Raw genomic sequence first — 19089 nt, forward strand, 5'->3', positions numbered from 1 at the left:
TGGTACAGCATTCCCTATGTCCCATTCCAGGTCGGACATCAATTCTGTGGGAATGACATCAGGCATCGGAGAAGCTTTCTTGTGAAGCTATCAGAAAGCCGACGCCTGGAAAACTCACAGAAGCACCACTTAAAATGTGGGTGTGTTCATCTGTGTTCTGGGGAACCAAGGGCAGACAGCCAGCCCCGTACAGCTATCAGAATTCAGGTGTGTTTTGAACTATCTGGCCTGTGAATTAAAGAGAAGCCAAATTTACTGAGGAGGAAACAATCAGCTGTGTCACATAGAAACTCAGCTTTAAATAGTACAGGAAACATGTAGAGGGACCAAAAAAAAAAAAAAAGAAAAAGAAAAAGCAAATGGAGGAAAGTAGCGTCACTCCCTTGGGAGAGCAGTTACACACACATTTTTATCTTATAATCATCCGTATGCAAAAGTGACAGTGAAAATAAATAAATGTGAAAGCGTATCATCTTTGCAAAAAGATTAAATTTATTGAAAGACGTAGTTATAGACCAAGGAGAAATTTCTGTTGCATTTTAAAAGATATTCTTTATGATCTTGCACAAAGGAACCAGAGAAAAATGACATGTGAACTTCTTTCATAATAGCCTAGATTTAGATTTTTGCTATTTTGCAGAGATGGGATGGGATAAACAAGACCAGCAGCAGAACTCATGTTTCATGGGAGGACAAATCTGGTAGGTCTAGTCATTCTAGAATTTTCCAGTAGAATCCATATGACCCATATCTTCCATAGCAAGATGGGTGGCAGCAGCCATATCTGTAGCCACCATACCCATGGTAGCTACAGTCATAGGCATAGCTGTAGCCACGACCAAGCCCACCATAGCCTTAGCCCCCATAGCAGGTCGTGGTGTCAGGGAGGATGGTGCAGAAGAGGAAGATACTTACCTGAGTTTGAATATCACTATCTTCATAAGGTCTTTTATATAGCCTTAGTAGTAGGTATGGGAAATCATGGGCAATGTTGCCTCTTATCACAAATTATTTTGCATTACCCATGAACAACACCAACAACAAAACGCTCATAGATCTCTCATTTCATTAAGGATAGAGAGGGCTTTATAGCCACAACTACTCTGCTGTTGTGTCAAGATTTTCATGGTCAGATCATGTGCATTGAATGATGGATCTCTGATTTGGTTTTCTCACTGGGGGCTCAAATTTAAAGTTTGTAATGAAATTCTATGAAATCACAGAAATTGATTCCAATTGTTTTGGGCATATTAGTAATGTCAAATTCATCTGCCCATTGAGGTTGAAAAGTTACGCTTGTTTAGCTTTGAAAGAAGTGTTAAGGGGTAAGTTTTATTTAAATTATGAGATATATAATATTGTCCAATATTTCTTTTAAGGATAAAACAATTCATTTTATTTTAAATACATATTTCAGATAACATTTTATTTTATTTTATTTGAGAAAGAGAGAGCTGAGAGAGAAAGAGCACGATTGGGGGGAGGGGCAAAGGGGAGAGAGAAGCAGACTCCCAGCTGAGCTGGGAGCCCAATGCAGGGCTCCATCCCAGGATCCCAAGATCATGACCTGAGCCGAAGGCAGATGCTTAACCAACTGAGCCACCCAGGCACCCTTCAGGTAACACTTCTTCAGAAAAAAACTTTACAAGTGTACAAATATGCTTTCTTTTCATATTTTACCAAATTCTATCTTGTGTCACCATTTCCACTAGATGGCAAAACATTTATTCTTGTCCCTTCCAGGTAAATAACAAAGTTCAATAACATACTAGTCTGCAGAATGAAAGCTCAATTGACTTAAAGGTTTCACCACTCCTCCTTCTCCTGAGGTGGACTCCAATGTGTAGACGGATGCTATTGATTGGAAGGGAGTACTTTCATCTGTCCTACCAGACATGTGTGACTGCTATTCCCATGGCCATTAGCCAAAAGACTCCTCTAGTCAATGTATTCCCCGTCATTCAGTGCATGGCTCTACAGCCATCAAGGTTTTTCCTTGTGCTTGGGAAAATAATGAGTCTGAGCTCAAAGCCATCTGGGTAGGCACCAATTGTTATATTCTCTACCCACATGTGTTATGTTGCTGGGTCACTCATGGGACTTGTTCCTTCTCAGGCAAATTAGAGTGTGATATTCTCTACTTTCAGATGCCTAGCCATAAGCTAGGGTTTCTTTTTCCTTCAGCTGCAGTGACCCAGGACCCCTAAATGAGGACTTAACCATGTCTGAGTTCTGTTCGACACATCCACTCTCCACTAAAGCTTATATCCAGGGAAACAGGGGATGAAATAAGTAATAATAATAGCAAAGATTATTCTACTACCTACTATGTGCCAGACACTGTTGTAAGTGCTGGACACACGCTAGCTAATTTGACCTTTGAAATTGTCTTGTGGGGTAGGTGTTATTATTACTATCTTATTTGCAGACAGAGCAACTGAGGCACATCGTTACAGTGGTTACTAAGCTACAAGTGATGGAAGTAAGATTTGAACTCGGAGAGCTGATTTCAGAAATTCTATTCATATCTATTGTGCTCTACTGACTCCTATCAAGTCATCTTATTAAGAACATAAGTTTAGAGGGCTATTTCATTTAACTATTGAATTAAGTTCTGAGCTGTATTGCATTAAAAAAAAGAAAAACCAACAACCAGCCATTAGTATATTTCTCATAGTCCAAGATATTTTTACCAAGACTTCGTTGTTAGTTGGCGAAAATCTATTTGTGTCATGAAAGGCACCTCTGCTGGTATTGTTATTTTAAATGAAGAAATGCCTACATTCAACTATGAGTCAAAACACAAATATTACAAATATGTTGAATTTTAAAGAAAACTCTTTCATGAAAACACAATTGTATAAAGAAAATAAAAGCTCATTTCTATTTTCAGGCTATAGATTCAGGATATAAATTTGAAACCATAGAAAAACTGATGGTTAAAAATAGAGTCATAAAAGGAAATATTAATGTAAATGAAAAAGAAAAGCCCAGTTTTCTCAGGCTTGGTGTTCCAGAATTTCAAACTACTGTTTTTTTGTCAATAGTCTCATGAAGTTGAGTGATACCTTTTGGCTTTTCCTAGTTAGCCACTAAATCCCTGAAGGAAAAAAAATGAGTTTGGAACAGGAAAGAAGAAATGGAGAATCTCAAGTTAAGGCTGATTATTATGACCTATTGAATGCTGGCCAAAAGAAGCCTGGTTGTTTGGTTATTTGGAGGTCAGAATGTCTACCACAAATGCTATTTCTTGTCATAAAGACTGGTTACAAATTGCCAACTTGAAGATCTTACATAAGCAGAGTTTTGAAGCTGGGACAACCGATCCTTATTAATGACTCACAAATGATTCAATGTAGTTAAACAATGGCAAATGTCATTGCCCCCAAAGCCATACCCTAAAACCAGGAGTCAACAAGTTACTCACAGAGGTCTTGTAACCAATGGGATGACTTGTGTGGTGGATCCCACCCACATCAAGGGTATATAAAAGGTCTCTGCAGGGGAATTGTCCACACTGAAGTGATACTTCTCTCCTCCTCTACCCAAGGACAACCTCAACAACCAACACCATGTGTGGCAGCTACTACGGAGGCTGTGGCTACGGAGGCTGTGGCTATGGAGGCTGTGGCTACGGAGGCTGTGGCTACAGAGGCTATGGCTACGGAGGCTGTGGCTACGGAGGCTGTGGCTATGGAGGCTGTGGTTACGGAGGCCTGGGCTGTGGCTATGGCTCCAGCTATGGCTGTGGCTTCCGCAGACTGGGCTGTGGCTCTGGCTGTGGCTCTGGCTGTGGCTACGGATATCGCTCCCACTCTCTCTGTGGCTATGGATGCGGCTCTGGCTACGGCTCTGGCTTTGGCTGCTACTAATTGAGGTCACCATGGGAGACTCTCAGCCTCCACACCTGGACATGGGATTCACCAGTTCTGAGCCCCAAGCTTCTGAGCCTTTTCCCTTGGGTGATGATATCCTGCAAGATGAAAGTCTAGCATGGTCTGTTGCTGCCTACAACCAAACCTACAGATACCCTGAATTTATGCAGGAAGTGGGAGATGGTGAAATTCACCTGTGACCCCCACAGTTCTGCTTTCGTCAGGATGATGGTGTCAGAGCAACTGCCTCGATGATATTCATGCTGGAGACTGTTTCTGTGTTGACCCAATAAACTTGTTCAATCCAAACAGCATCGCTGGTTTTATGTCAGTCATTTGATGTCTGGGATTAACATTTTTTTGCTTGTTTCTGTTTTCAAGAAAGCTAATGATTACTATATTTGGGAGATATTTTTCTCTCATTATTTTTAGGTCAGTTGTCTTGGAAAAGTACTTTTTTTCTTCTAAACTTCAGTTTCCTCCTCCTCTGATACTGAGGGAATAATGTCTTATGCTAGGTGAATGTTAACACTAAATCAAGAATTACTTATATGTTAGGTTAAGCATTGCCTGACATATAACACATAATAAAGAAAAAAAATTAATTTCCCCAAACTTCCTTATTCATGTTCCTTAAAATAAATGAACATTGTTGCTATATACTTCTCTTCTCTTGTTTTTTCTTTTTTTTTTTAAAGATTTTATTTGTTTATTTATTTATTTATTTATTTATTTATTTATTTGATAGAGAGCAGGAGAGAGAGAGAGAGAGCATGAGCAGGGGGGAGGGTTAGATGGAGAAGCAGGCTCCCACTGAGGAGGAAACCCGATGAAGGACTTGATCCTAGGACCCTGGGATCATGACCTGAGCTGAAGGCAGATGCTTAACTGACCAACCACCCAGACACCCTATCTTTCTCTTCTTTTAATCTTCCATTTTAAAGATATCATTTAAAAATAGACATGCACTGGGGCACCTGGGTGGCTCAGTGGGTTAAAGCCTCTGCCTTCGGCTCAAGTCATGATCTCAGGGTCCTGGGATCGAGCCCCGCATCGGGCTCTCTGATCGGCAGGGAGCCTGCTTCCGCCTCTCTCTCTGCCTGCTTCTCTGCCTACTTGTGATCTCTGTCAAAATAATAAATAAAATCTTTAAAAAAAAATAGACATGCACTTTAAAGGTATGAAAGACATAACCCAAGGAATAGTTCAATAATCTTTTACATCCCAAGCTGGTGATAAATTATAAAACTGTTTGGCATGCATGGTGGGCCATAATATTTAGATAACTGTATTTCAGATATAGTCTGAGAAGTTTCAGGGTCTCATGAGATTTCAGTTCAAGATATGGGATGGGGCTGTGGTCACGCCTGAGGCTTACTGAAGAAGGATTCACTTTCAGACTCAAGTTTTTGTTGGCAGATCTCAGTTCATTGCATTTGTAGGAATGTAAGGTCCATTTTCTTTCTGATTTCTGGCAAGAGGCCCTTGCAGGCTTTCTGCTGAAGTCATCCTTAGCTGCAAAATCTTGCCTACCGTGCTTGGCTAAGTAAATTCCCAACATGGTTGCTTGTTTTCTCAGAGCCAGCAAGGAAGAAGAAAGACTCCAGTAAGATGAATGCTATGATCTTAGGTGACATAATCACACACAACCATTTCCATTTGCCATATTTTATTGGGTACAAAGCAAATCACAGGTTTCCTTCACACTCACAAGAGCATTTGCATCAGGAGGTAGGAATCAAGGGGGCATGTGGAGAGTTTGCCTACCACAGACTCAATGTTATTCATCCATCATAGGAATTAGCAAATTGTCTTTCATTTTCACAGCTCTTCAACAGCGTAGGTAATATTAGCACCATCTCGTCCTCTAATTTGGTAGCATTCTGAAAGATGATGTGGATCTTGGTTTTTAGGTGAATTATTTTGTTAATGATTTTATTACTTCTAAGGAAATAGAACTGTTTTTGATTTCTGAATCTAATGGTATTCATTTTAGTAATACATATTTTCCAAGGAAATTATCTACTTCATATGGGTTTTCAAATTTATATGCATAGAGATCTGAAAAGTTGTCTCTATGATGTTTAAAATTTCTTCTATTTTAATGTTCCCTCTTGTTTATTTTTTAATATGGTTTCTGTCTCTTTTTTTTTCCTCATCAGTTAGCAAGTTCTGTTATATTTCATTTGGTTCATTATTTAAATCATCTCTTTTTTTCTGATTCTCTGCTGCATTAACTTCTGCTTTACTATTTATTATTTCTCTCTGTGCTTGCTTTGTTTTTTCTCAAAGTTTGTGTGATAAAATATAATATTATGAAATATTAATTTATTTCCTTTCATTTTTACTAATTAAATTGTTCATGCTATGAATTTTTCTCTAAAAACTGCTTTAAATATTTCTCATAGATGCTATTATGGCCCATTTTTATTATTATTAATTATTTTAAAAACTGCAAATTCATTTGTATGACTTCTCTCACACAAGAACTTTTTAATGGAACGTTTTTTATTTTCCAAGTTAAAGGGTGTTTTTGTTTTTGTTTTTTTTTCACTGTTTAATTTTATTTTTAAATGGCTTTTTGTTCTTTGTTTTTGTTATTAATCATTAGTTTTGAAGTCTGACATCAGAGAGTATTTTTTTCCTAGTATTTCTACTTTACAAAACTTATACTTTCTGTGGGAGCTGAGAAGAAGGTTCATTCTCTATTATTAGGGAAAAAGTCAACATATAACCATAAAAGTTACCTTATAATATTGTTATATTGATAATATTGAAAATATTTTACCTTTTCCACTCCATTTGTCTTGTTCTGAAAGTGCTATTTTAAAGTCCCCCATTATTAGTGTGCTTCTATGTATGTCTTGGCCTCATGTAACCGTATCTTCACAAAGGGGATGTGCATGCTATTTGGTGTATGCATGTTGGTAAGCATATTTTTTTCCAATTTTTTTTCCAAAATTTTATTTAAATTCCAGTTAGTAAATTGGACACATGAGTGAAATAATATGATATTTGTGTTTCTATGACTGACTTATTTTGGTTAACATTGTACTCTAACTCCATCCACGTCATTGCAAATAACAAGATTTCATTCTTTTTTATGGCTGAGTAATATGGACCAGAATAGAAAACTATATGCCCATATAATCTTTGACAAAGCAGGAAAGAATATCCAATGGGAAAAAGAGAGTCTCTTCAATAAATGGTGGTAGGAAAACTGGATAGCAACATGCAGAAGAATGAAACTGGGCCACTATCTTATACCATACACAAAAATAAATTCAAAATGGATAAAACACTTACATATGAGACAGAAAACCATCAAAATATGGAGGTCAACACAGGTAGTAAAACCTCTTAAACATCTTGCCAGTGGCAAAGAAAACAAAACTATTGGGAATTCATCAAGACGAAAAGCTTCTGCACAGTGAAGAACAACCAACAAAACTAAAAGACAACCTACAGAGTGGGAGAATATATTTGCAAATAAAGTCTTTGATAAAGGGTTAGTATCCAAAATGTATAAAGAACTTAAGAAACTTGACACCCCAAACACAAATCATACAGTTAAAAAATGGGCAGAAGACATCCATAGACATTTTCCAAAGAAGGCATACAGATGGCCAACAGACACATGAAAAGTTGCTCAACATCAGGGAAATGCAAAACAAAACCACAATGAGATATCACTGCACACCCATCAGGATGACTAAAATTAACAACACAGAAAACAACAGGTGTTTGCAAGGATGTAGAGAAAAGGGAACCCTCTTACGCAGCTGGTGGGACTGCAAACTGGGGCAGCCCCTGTGCAGAGTACTATGGAGCTTCCTCAAAAAGTTAAAAATAGACCCACCCTACAATCCAGCTCTTGTACTACTAGGTATTTGCTCAAAGGATACAAAAATACTGATTTGAAGGGACACATGCACCCCAATGTTTATGGCAGCACTATCAACAATAGCCAAATTATTGAAAAAATCCAAATATCCTTCGACTGATGAATGGATAAAGAAGATGTGGTTATATATAAGATATTTCTCGTGATTTGTTTGGAATTTTCATGCGAAAGCTCTCTTCTTTGTCATAGCTAATGCTTTTTGGCCTGAATTCTATTTGGATGATGTCAGGTTTATATGTTTCCTTGTGACATTTTGCACAGATACCATTGTATATGCCTATTTTTTTTGTTATTCTGAATCAATTTTGTTTAGTTATACATACAGCATATAGTGATGTTTTCCTTCAGGAGTCAAATTCAGAATGTTTTATTTATTAGATAAATGAAGCCAATTTATATGTATTGGTAAGACTGATATGTTTCAAAACTAAATATTCTTAAATAAATTTAAAAAATAGTATTGGAATGGTTTGCAGTTTTCCTAGTGGTTACTTGGGTATCTTTGTATCTATAACAAATTTAATGTGCTAAGTTCTCTCTTTTTTTATTCAACATTTTTATTATGTGATATACTAGTTATTTCATATTCTTAACTTCCACTGTTGTCTATAGAACAGCAGCTTAAGTTATTTTTCTCTCTCCATCTCTTGCTACTCCCTTGTCTTTCACCTGGTTTATTACTACTTTGTCATCACAACATATTTACATATTATTAATCCTCAAATATAATCCCTGTGTTTGATTTGGTTATATATTACACTAAATATGTATCACTGCACACACACACACACACACACAGTCACTTATATGTATATAGACACATTTATCTCTAAATCTAAATGTCTCCAACATTTTGCTGCTCAGTATAGCCTTCTGGGTGCAGAATTTCCTGATTTATTCTATGCTGAAAACTGTTGTTCTAATACATTATTACATGAAAGACAACTTCATTAGATATAAAGTCTTTACTTAATACTAGCTTTTATTAGTTAGTCTTTAAATGTTCTCTCTTCCACCTGTCTTTGAATGTAGCTTTTGAAAAGTCTGATTAACAGCTTAATACTTTATCCTTTGTAAATTATTTGATTGCTGAAAAGCCTTGAGTAAGCCTTCTTTATCATTGAAATATAATATTTTAATAATATATATCTTATAATTAATAATTTTAAATTCATATTCTGTTATCATTAGGACCTGACAGTGAGTATTTTTTGATCAAATAAAATAAAGCAAACACTAGAATATATCATAATTAAATATTTGAAAAGTAAAGGCAAAGAAAAAAGTCTTGAAAGTCGCCAGAGAGACACAACAGATTATCTACAGAATAACAGTAATTTGAATGACAGTTGCTTTGTCATCTGAATGGAGTAATAAAATATGGCATAGCAGTTTTCAAATGGTGAAAGAGAAGAACTGTCATCCATGTATTTTACATCTTGCAAAACTATCTTTCAAGAATGAAGGGGAAATAAAAAAATCCTCAGAAGGAAAAAAATAATTTACCATTAGCAAATCTACATTTAAAGATTGACTTGAAAAAGTTCTCTGAACAGAAAAGAAATGCTAAAGGAAGAGATCTTGAAACATCACAAAGGCATAATGAAAAAAAAAACAGGAATATGAATACCTACAATACACTAACTTCCTCCTCATGAGTTTTAGAAATCATATTTAGTGTTTGAAATAAATATTATAACACTATAATCAGGGCAATAATAGTAAAAGTAGACATGATAAGGGGATCTAAATCAAAGTAAATGCCCAACACTTCATTTGTGGCCATAAATATTGATACCAGTACACTGTTATAAGTTGCATATGCATATTATAATACCCAGAGGAAGCATTATAAAAGCTATGCAAATATATGCACTCAAAAATACCATAAATAAATTAAGATGCAATAAAAAATGCTATAAAATGTTCAAAAAACATAGAAAGGCAAGAAAAATAAACAGAGTAACAGGAACTAGAAGAAACAAATAGAAAACAAATAATAAAACGACAGACTTAAATGCTAGCATATCAGTAATTAAATTGAATGTGCATGGTCTAAATACATCAGTCAAAGACAGAGATTGGAAAAGTGGATTGCAAAATCCAACATGACTTACCTATATTTCGTTTATAAGAAACTCACTTCAAATTCATTGACATAGGTAGGCTGCAAGTAAATGGATGGAAAAAGTTATGTCATGTAATCATTAATAAACTAAAGCAGGAGGTGGTCATATTAACACCAGATAAAATAGACCTTGGACCAAAGAAAATTACTAGAGACAAAGGAACGTATTACATATGGTATAAGGATTAATCCACCAGGAAGAAATAACAATTCTAAGTGAGTACTAAACAACAGAGTTTCAAAATATATGAATTAAAAGAAATAGGATTGAAAATAGAGATAGAGAAATTTACAATTATACTTGGGTATTTTCAGCTCACCTTCTGAGAAACTAATAGATCTAGTATGAAGAAAACAACTTGGAGACAGATGATCTGAGCAACACAATCAACCAAAAGAGTTTTTCATATTATAGAATTCTTTACCCAGCAATGAAAATATATATATATATTTTCAATGAAAGTATGTATATATTTTGAGGCCAGTCTTTAAGGTTTGCCCTACACCTAGGAGGGCTCCTCTTACCTGTCTTTCTCCTGGTTCTCTGAGAAAACCAGCTGGCTTATGGTTTAGCTTATTGCTATCACAGAGCAACAAAGTTCCTCTTAATTACTTATCCTCAAAATCTCTGCTGTTTTCAAGCATATGCTTAAGCTTGAATTTCCTACACACTATTCTAAACAAACTAGTTCATTTGAGAAAAGGTTCAGAACTCTCTGTTTTTATGGCTTGCCTCTTGCTTTGTGTAAAATATCTGAGCAACAACTCCAGAACTGGGGATAGGAACAGTTGCTTGCTTACTATCTCATAAAGACACATCTGCATTACTAGCAATCACTGGGTTTGGGCAGTAGTCTCTTGTTTTTTAGGCTTGATGCCCTTGTGATGAAATCTCCTTCTTATGAGTGACATGGGATAATGGAAAGTAAGAGAGTTACTTAAGATAGTAAGATAGCAAGATAGGGCCTCAAGATTGTTAGCTTGTTGGGTGATGGGTAGAGTTTGGCTCTACAATTGGGAACTGGGTAGACGAAAGGAAACACATAACTCTTGGCCATTTTCACTTGGAATTTAGCCACTACGACATAGAACAAGAGAGCATGAGATATGCTAACGGCCTGCCCAGATAGGATGGATAACGTAGCCTTTGACAAAGGGAGGGAGTACTGTTTTTGTGGCTTCCTCTGTCCAGAGTTGAGCTTCTGCCACATTAACTGGAGGAAAGAGGATGGAAGAAGCAGATTGCAGCTTAAGTAGATCAAGACTCTCACTAAACCTTGATTAAGCTTATTTTCTTGAATGAATGTTTCTACATTTGTTTTGTTTCCTTAGGGCAATTTCCAAAGACTTGAATTTTTTTAAGTATGTAATATATTTGAAAAAGGCCTGATATCTGATGGACACTTTTTAGAGTATGGTGGGATTGAGTCTAAAGTCACAGCTTCTACAAGGCTTCCACTCTGGTCTTTTTGACCACTGTAAGACAGGGCCCTCTCTTGACCTGCCTTTTAAGACTCCTATCCACTATGGCAGGACTAAAGCCAAGTCTATTAGAAAAGGGACTTACTTAGTGTCTCTCCTTCCAGTTTTGCTGCCTGTCAATGTTTGGAGATATTAGGGTGATATAGCACCATGTGTTGCCTGTTCTCAGTTGATGGAGGATAAACAGATAAACTTATATTCTTTCTTCCTTTTGATACCTTAAAAAAATCCATTTTGTCACTGGTTAAGAGTTTAGCCAACTTCATACTTTAATAGCCATTCAGAAAGTAATTTTGTACGGATCTTAAATTAGTTGTAGAAGCCCCTAATTCTAACAGTAGTTACTAAAAGTTTAGAAGATAATGTTGCCTTATACTTTATCATTATTGATATCATTATTAACACTTAATAAGTGGAATTAATAAAGAGATGTTATTATGAACATCTTTACTGGACATGAACCAAGCTGGAAGGATCAAGGTTACTTTTTCCAGCCTATAGTTTGGATCAGACTTGTGTTTTGTGGATTTGGTCTACCTCAGCTCCTGATTTGTTATGAATGTTAGAAGATTGTGGGCTTGAAGGCAGGCAAATATCAACCTCTGTGATAAATTTAGTGAAGTAGACTTAAATTCAGTCATCTCGCTGTGCCAGCATAGAATCACATAGAGTCAACATGGGAATCACATGCAGAATAGCTACCTGTGCAGCCACCATGCATTGATTGAGTTTGGGGATATATTTTGTCAGTGAATAAAAAGAAACAGCTATAATATATGATTTAGGGGAAAACAGTTACAGCCGCCTGGAGCCACAGATTCAACAGCTGAGCATCAGGGAAAAAATGAAATTGGATGAAGTGTTAATAAAGGGGGTACTGTTTCTATAAATGATTTTAGTCAAACACTGGCTATACTGAAGATGAGGCTTTGATAAGACCAAGTTACGTTATAGTAGCTTTTGGGTCTGCTCATGAAAACACCTTTTGCAAATGTGCTGTTGAATATAGCTATCAGTCAGGCCTAACACCTCCATATCATCAACTGTAGATAGCCAAAGGGTGACCAAACTGTTCCTCTGTCTTTTACACATACACAGACACATACTCATTACTGCAACAGACATTATATACAGATATATATCTGTGCATTTGTAATAATATATACTATATAATATTATATAATGTATATAATATAGCATAATATTATATTATGCTATATTATATACATACACATATACTATATAATATTATATAATGTATATAATATAGCACAATATTATATACATTATATAATATTATATAGTATATGTGTATGTATATCATGTAGCATATTATATTATATTATAATATTATATACTATAGTATGTGTATGTATATAATATAGCATAATATTATACATGCTATATAATATTATATAATGTATATAATATATATGCTGTGCTATATAATGTATATAATATATATGATGTACATTTCAATGAAAAATGAATTTAGACATTTTCCCAAATGGAAATGGTTAAGGTTGCTTATATTTAATCATTTACTAATAAAACAACATTGAGGCTTTTGTTTTCAATTGTTGGAAACTCCAGATAATTGATCAAAGAAGTTCTGATGTGGTATTGTAAGCTAAGATTTGGTTGTCATTGTTTGAACAGCCCATAATATTGTTATTATAAATAATGGAGTAGATATACTTAGTGTCTCACAGGATAATGATCTAAAGAGATCAACAATCTAGAATTTCTTAGAAGAATCCAGAAGACCAGAATCTTCCATACCAGCATGGATGGTAAGAGATATATCCATAGCCACCATAGCCACATGCCAGGCTTCCATGGCCATACCTCAGACCACCACAGTAGTTGCTGTAGAAGCTCATGTGTGAGAAGAAGACTCAGAAGAACAGAGTCAGTTTCTAAAGTTTAAAGTTTATAATCTACACAGGACCTTATAAACCAACTGAGTGGAATGTGGGGCAAACCACAGGCACTGCTGGATTCATCTTTCAAACTAATTGGCATTAAAACCATCTCAAGAATTTCTCATAACTAATATATCCAAGACAACTTCGGTATGTGTCAGGAGGCCTGTAATGAAATCATGTGCCTTTGATGAGAGATTCTTCTACTTTGGTGACTTGTTTATTCCAGATTCCAAATTTAGACTGTGTTACTGCTACCATAACATCATGTAACCCATGCAGATTCTACCTGTTGAAAATTCTAGTTTTATTTAATACCATTCTTCTTATACCTGCATATTTGCTGCCTTGAGCACAAAAGGGTAGTTTCAAAGGAAAGAGAAAGATGGAAAGAATGTGGGACTGGAGACATGGTACCAGGATTCACTTGTAAACACTGAATGACTATGTGTTTTATCTTTTTGGGGGGAGCAATGTTATTAACTTTGGTTTATACTTCACATTTACATGTGTCCATAATTTTATAAATGACCCCAAACCATGGCAGAGACCTTGAAGTTTGACCCCATTAACCCTAAATATATAGAAAAGGAGGGACTTACTTTACTAGAAATTTGAGTTTTAATGGATTTCAGAAACTCTCAAATGATTTATTGATGTCATGGTCCACTGGATATGCTGCACTGAAAAAAACACATCTCTTCTGGTATTCTTGCTCAAAATGTAAAACCTCAATCTAGATGTGATAATACTTCAGACAAACTCAAACTGGGGAATATTCTACAAAACACACAACTCTTTTGAATTTTTAAGGCCATGAAGGCCAAGGAAAGACAGAGGAACTGTCACTAGTTAAAGAGACTAAAAAGGTCTTACAACTAAATGCAGTGTGAATTGGATTATGGAACAGAAAAAAGACATGAATTGAAAAAAATGATGAAATAAAATCTATAGTTTAGTTAAGAATATCATATAAAGTTAATTTCTTTGACTTGATAAATATACTATGGTTATGAAAGATATTAACATTAGGGAACATTAAGTGTATATAAGAATTTTCTGTACTATTTTGGAACTTTCTATAGGTCTAAAGTTATTAAAAATATGATGTTTAAAGGAAATATAAAAATACTCTTTCATTTCATTGATTTGATCATTTTCTAATTCACTTATCAAACTTTATTGAGAACCAATTATATACTAGGCACTACCTTTTTATTTTAAGATTTATTTATTTATTTGAGAGAGAAAGAGAGAGAGAAAACACATGGGGTGGAGGGGTAGAGGGAGAAGAAGGGTGAGCATCTCAAGTAGGCTCCAAGCCTAGTGTGATGCCTCATGAGGGCCTTGATCCAATGACCCTGAGACTGATCTGAGCAGAAACCAAGAGTTGGATGATTACCCAACTGAGCTACCCAGGCACCCCAATACCAGGCACTATTATGAGCACTGGGACAGAGCAATGGATAAGACAGACAAGGACACTATTGTGATGGAGCTTATGTTCTAGATTAAGCAGGGACAGGAAATTCAAGACAGACAAAGATTGAGTGAATAGATAATTTCTTTTTTTTTTTTTTAAGATTTTATTTATTTATTTGACAGACAAAAGATCGCAAGTAGGCAGAGAAGCAGGCAGAGAGAGAGGAGGAAGCAGGCTCCCCGCTGAGCAGAGAACCCGGATGCGGGACTCGATCCCAGGACCCTGGGATCATGGCCTGAGCCAAAGGCAGAGGCTTTACCCACTGAGCCACCCAGGCGCCCCTGAATAGATAATTTCTAGTTGCGATGAGTCTTTGTAAATAATAAATCAAGATGAGCTAAGGAAAACTTGGAGAGTTATTGGTGAAGGATTACTTCAGACTGAATGATCAGGGAAAGCCTCCCTGAGAGAACAAAGAGAGAAGGATGAGCCATTCTCGCTATTACTTCAGGAGCTCAAAGGCAGAGACTTTGAGGTGGAAACAAGCAGGCCCATCTGAAGAGCTGAGAAGCCACTGTGATCTATATATTGTAATGTAGAGGGATAGGGTTACCAGATGAGCTCATAGATGTAGTCAAGGCTGTGACACGCAGGGTCATATCAGCTGTGTTTTCCAAGCTTTGGGTTGCCAGATGCAGCAAACAAATATTGAAATTCAAATTTAATTGCATGTCTGGTACATACCCTAGCCATCCTAATGTGGGCAGACACTGAAGGATTGTGGTCAGGGAAGGGTCATGATCCGATCTGTGCCAGGCATGCTTTGAGACCTAGAAGAAAAAAAATGAAAAAGTTTGAGTAATATAAAGAATCATCAACTTAATTTTGTTTTGTTAAATTTCTAATGATGATTAATTTATGAAGATATACATATATACACACATTTATATATTAAGATTGGAAATATATGAAACGTTATATATAAGATATATACAATAAGATTAGAAATATAAATTGAAACTGGAGAAGAGAATGTGTCCAAAGTGATTCATCTAACAGGAGTCCAGGTGGAGACTAGAGACCATAAGTGGGGTAAACAGCTAGTGAGGCATTCTCACAGTTGAGGGTAAAATCTGAGGAGAAAAGAGAAAGGACACTGAGAAGGAGAAGCTACTGAGGTTGGAATTCAACCAACTGTGTATGGCAGGATGAAGGTAAAGGTTGGAGAGCCTTTCAGGAATGTAGAGAGAAGCTGGTGAATCTGAATGCTGCTGAGAGGCTGACTAAAATACTTGACCTCTAGATCTGGTGAGACTGAGGTCCTGATGATCTCTGTCAGATGGGACTCAGGAGAGTAGTGGAAATGAAAGACCAAAACACAGGAACAGAGAGAAAAAGGATTCTTAGAATACTGCTGTGGAAATACACTTGTGAAGTTCTGTTGTGAAGCAGAATACAGAAGTGGGGATTATGCTGAAGAGTGTGAAGAATGAAAGATAGCTTGTTTAATTTTTGATTATGGAATATATTTGAGAATTGAGTATATTTAGAACAGCACACCTACCAGAAAAGATAGGGAAAAAAAGAATGGCATGCCGTGCGAAGCTCTCATTGCTATGATCAAGGAGAACAATTTAATTCTTCAGAAGAAACACATTAAGAATCTAGGGAGAAAAAAACCTCTAACAAATGTTATTAGAGACATCGTTTGCACAAAATGCAATGTATTCGATATTCTTTTAAATAAAATACAGAGAACCCAAGATTAATTATAGCTCTTTTAATTACCTGATGCAATTCAGGTCTACCAAATTTAAGCAATGATCTAAGAACTTAAATATTGTTGAAGAAGAATAAAAATCATGTTATTTCAACTAGTGCTTGCTAAAAACTTATTGTTCACTAGGCTCTGAACTGTGAGAATTTAGTCTATTGCAATTTTCTGTATGGAAAATTTGAACATGATGTCAAATCATGGTGAGGATATCCTCTGCCTTTAATGTCTCGATCCAACAGGTAGTAACTAAAAATTCGCAGTAGTGTGGTGCTTTACAAAACACATCTCCCACGAAACACACGTGGAAAGCACATTCAAAGACATATGACCACTGAGTAGAAGAATGTGTTGATGGGATCATTAAATGAAATTCTTTTCTGTTTCATTAAGATGCTATTTTCTTTTGACTTATTTGAAATAGTTACCATGTAAGATGAATTGCATTTTTTGAAAAACCTGTGTCCTTATTCTGAACATCTCCAGAGAGAGTAGATTAAAATACAGAGGGTGTCTAACTTCTTAACCCATCTTCCCTGTGATATGAACCAGCATCAATTCCATTCTATAAACCCTGCTAAGGTTACTTGAAGAAATGCATAAAAAGATATTTTGCCTGAGAACTGTAATTAAATGTCAGAAATCTACATGGCTGAATAGATAATGCTGTCTTCCCACATGCATTTTCTTAAGGACACAGAGGTCTGTTTTTAAACTGTAACACAAAACTACTCCTGCTTTTCTTGGGCTATCCTGTTGGGTGAGCTATTGCACTGATTGGAGTAATTCAAGGGTTATGCAGGAGAGCTTAGCATGTCAGGTCACAAAGCATACTGATTTGACGTTTAGAGAAAAAAATAGTTCTCTTATTGTTAACAAAAATATGTGATGCTAAGCTCATTAGGTAGTTACTTAGAATATTTACTAATCATTGCATATACAATTAGGACAAAAAAATATAAAAATTGGATTCCACAGAATAACTTGTATTTGCTTGTCCTTCAGTAGAAGTTGTACATAAATGAGAATAAAACTCATTGGTATAAACAGGAAAGTAGAAGATACTTTGTTCAGACCTGTTTCCCTTGACTTTAGTGAGTTAAATTATTATCAACATCATGAGCATGAAAGATACATTATGCTTTCAATAGAGAAAAAGGAATTAAATCCTTGAAGAAATTAATTATTTGGGTCAAGAGAGAAGAAAAACTCATGAATAGAAAGAAATGTTATTCTCTGTGAAATGCTATACAATAATATAATTATTTGGGGACCAAGACCCTCACAATTGCATTCTTTTTTGAAATAAGGATGATTATAGGTAGTTAAAATGAAGGTCTAATTTGGGGCAGGACTGTGTAGAGTGCATGAGTGTCTCCCCTCATTCAAGCCCTAAACTGGATAAAAAGTCCAAACAAAGTAAATCACCTTAATACCTCTGAAGCTTTATCTTATGGTTGAGGAACAACAAACTAATGCAATTAATCATAAAATTAGCCAATGACATGACACGTGTTGTGGTGACACCCACTCTGGGAGCATATAAAAGGTCTCTGCAGGGAGAAATGTCCACACCACAGTGAGGTAACACTTCTCCTCTCCTCATCTACCCAACAACAACCTCAACAACCGACACCATGTGTGGCAGCTACTATGGAGGCTGTGGCTATGGACGCTGCGGCTACGGAGGTTGTGGCTACGGAGGCTGTGGCTACGGAGGCTGTGGCTACGGAGGCTGTGGCTACGGAGGCCTGGGCTGTGGCTACGGCTCCAGCTATGGCTGTGGCTTCCGCAGACTGGGCTGTGGCTATGGCTGTGGCTCTGGCTGTGGCTACGGCTATGGCTCCCGCTCCCTCTGTGGCTGTGGCTATGGCTGTGGCTCTGGCTGTGGCTATGGCTATGGCTCCCGCTCCCTCTGTGGCTACGGATGTGGCTCTGGCTGCGGCTCTGGCTTTGGCTGCTACTAACTGAGGTCGCCATGGGAAACTCTCACCTTCCACACCTGGACATGGGATTCACCAGTTCTGACACTTTCTGAGCCTCATGGTTGGGGGCTGATTATCCTGTATCGCAGGTGTTAGACGTGACTTTTTCTGAAGACTTGAACTTTGGTGCTTTCTTCATCTGAACTACATCTCTTTCCTTTCCTGGTTATAACTCATGAAAAGTAGAAGAATGTGAAAATTATCCTGTGAGCTCCTGCCAGGTGTCTCATCTGGGTGATGTTGTCATGGATCCTGCCTTTTGATTTTTATACAGATTATTTTTCTCCATTTTTCTAATAAACTTCTTCAATCTAACATAAAAATATTGGTTCTCTTTTCATTTAATATTCATAGCTATGCTTTGAGCTTTTAAAAAATTATTTGTATAAAAGGAAATAATTGCCTTCTTTAGTGGATATCTATTTTTTATATTTCTTTTTTTTTTTGGTAAGATTTTATTTATTTGACAGAGAGAATGAGAGAGAGAGAGAGAGATCACAAGAAGGCAGAGAGGAAGGGGGAAGCAGACTCCCCGCTGAGGAGAGAGCCCAATGTGGGACCCTGCAATCACGACCTGAGCTGAAGGCAGAGGC

The 19089-nt window shown here is 36.5% G+C and overlaps 2 protein-coding genes across 2 annotated transcripts; both read left to right on the plus strand.

Moving 5' to 3' along the window:
- The first annotated feature begins 3518 nt into the window (after window positions 1-3518).
- On the plus strand, window positions 3519-4481 carry LOC308352415 (uncharacterized protein). Its single transcript, XM_080818678.1, has one exon. It carries the CDS (start codon window positions 3573-3575, stop codon window positions 3870-3872), a length of 300 nt encoding a protein of 99 aa, XP_080674804.1. The 5' UTR covers window positions 3519-3572; the 3' UTR covers window positions 3873-4481.
- Window positions 4482-18088: 13607 nt separating this feature from the next.
- LOC308352408 (uncharacterized protein) lies at window positions 18089-18808 on the plus strand. The gene has a single exon (XM_080818666.1). It carries the CDS (start codon window positions 18149-18151, stop codon window positions 18476-18478), a length of 330 nt encoding a protein of 109 aa, XP_080674792.1. The 5' UTR covers window positions 18089-18148; the 3' UTR covers window positions 18479-18808.
- Window positions 18809-19089: the final 281 nt, after the last annotated feature.

The sequence above is a fragment of the Martes martes genome, assembly GCF_963455335.1.
Source record: "Martes martes genome assembly, chromosome: 1".
Taxonomy (NCBI): Eukaryota; Metazoa; Chordata; class Mammalia; order Carnivora; family Mustelidae; genus Martes; species Martes martes.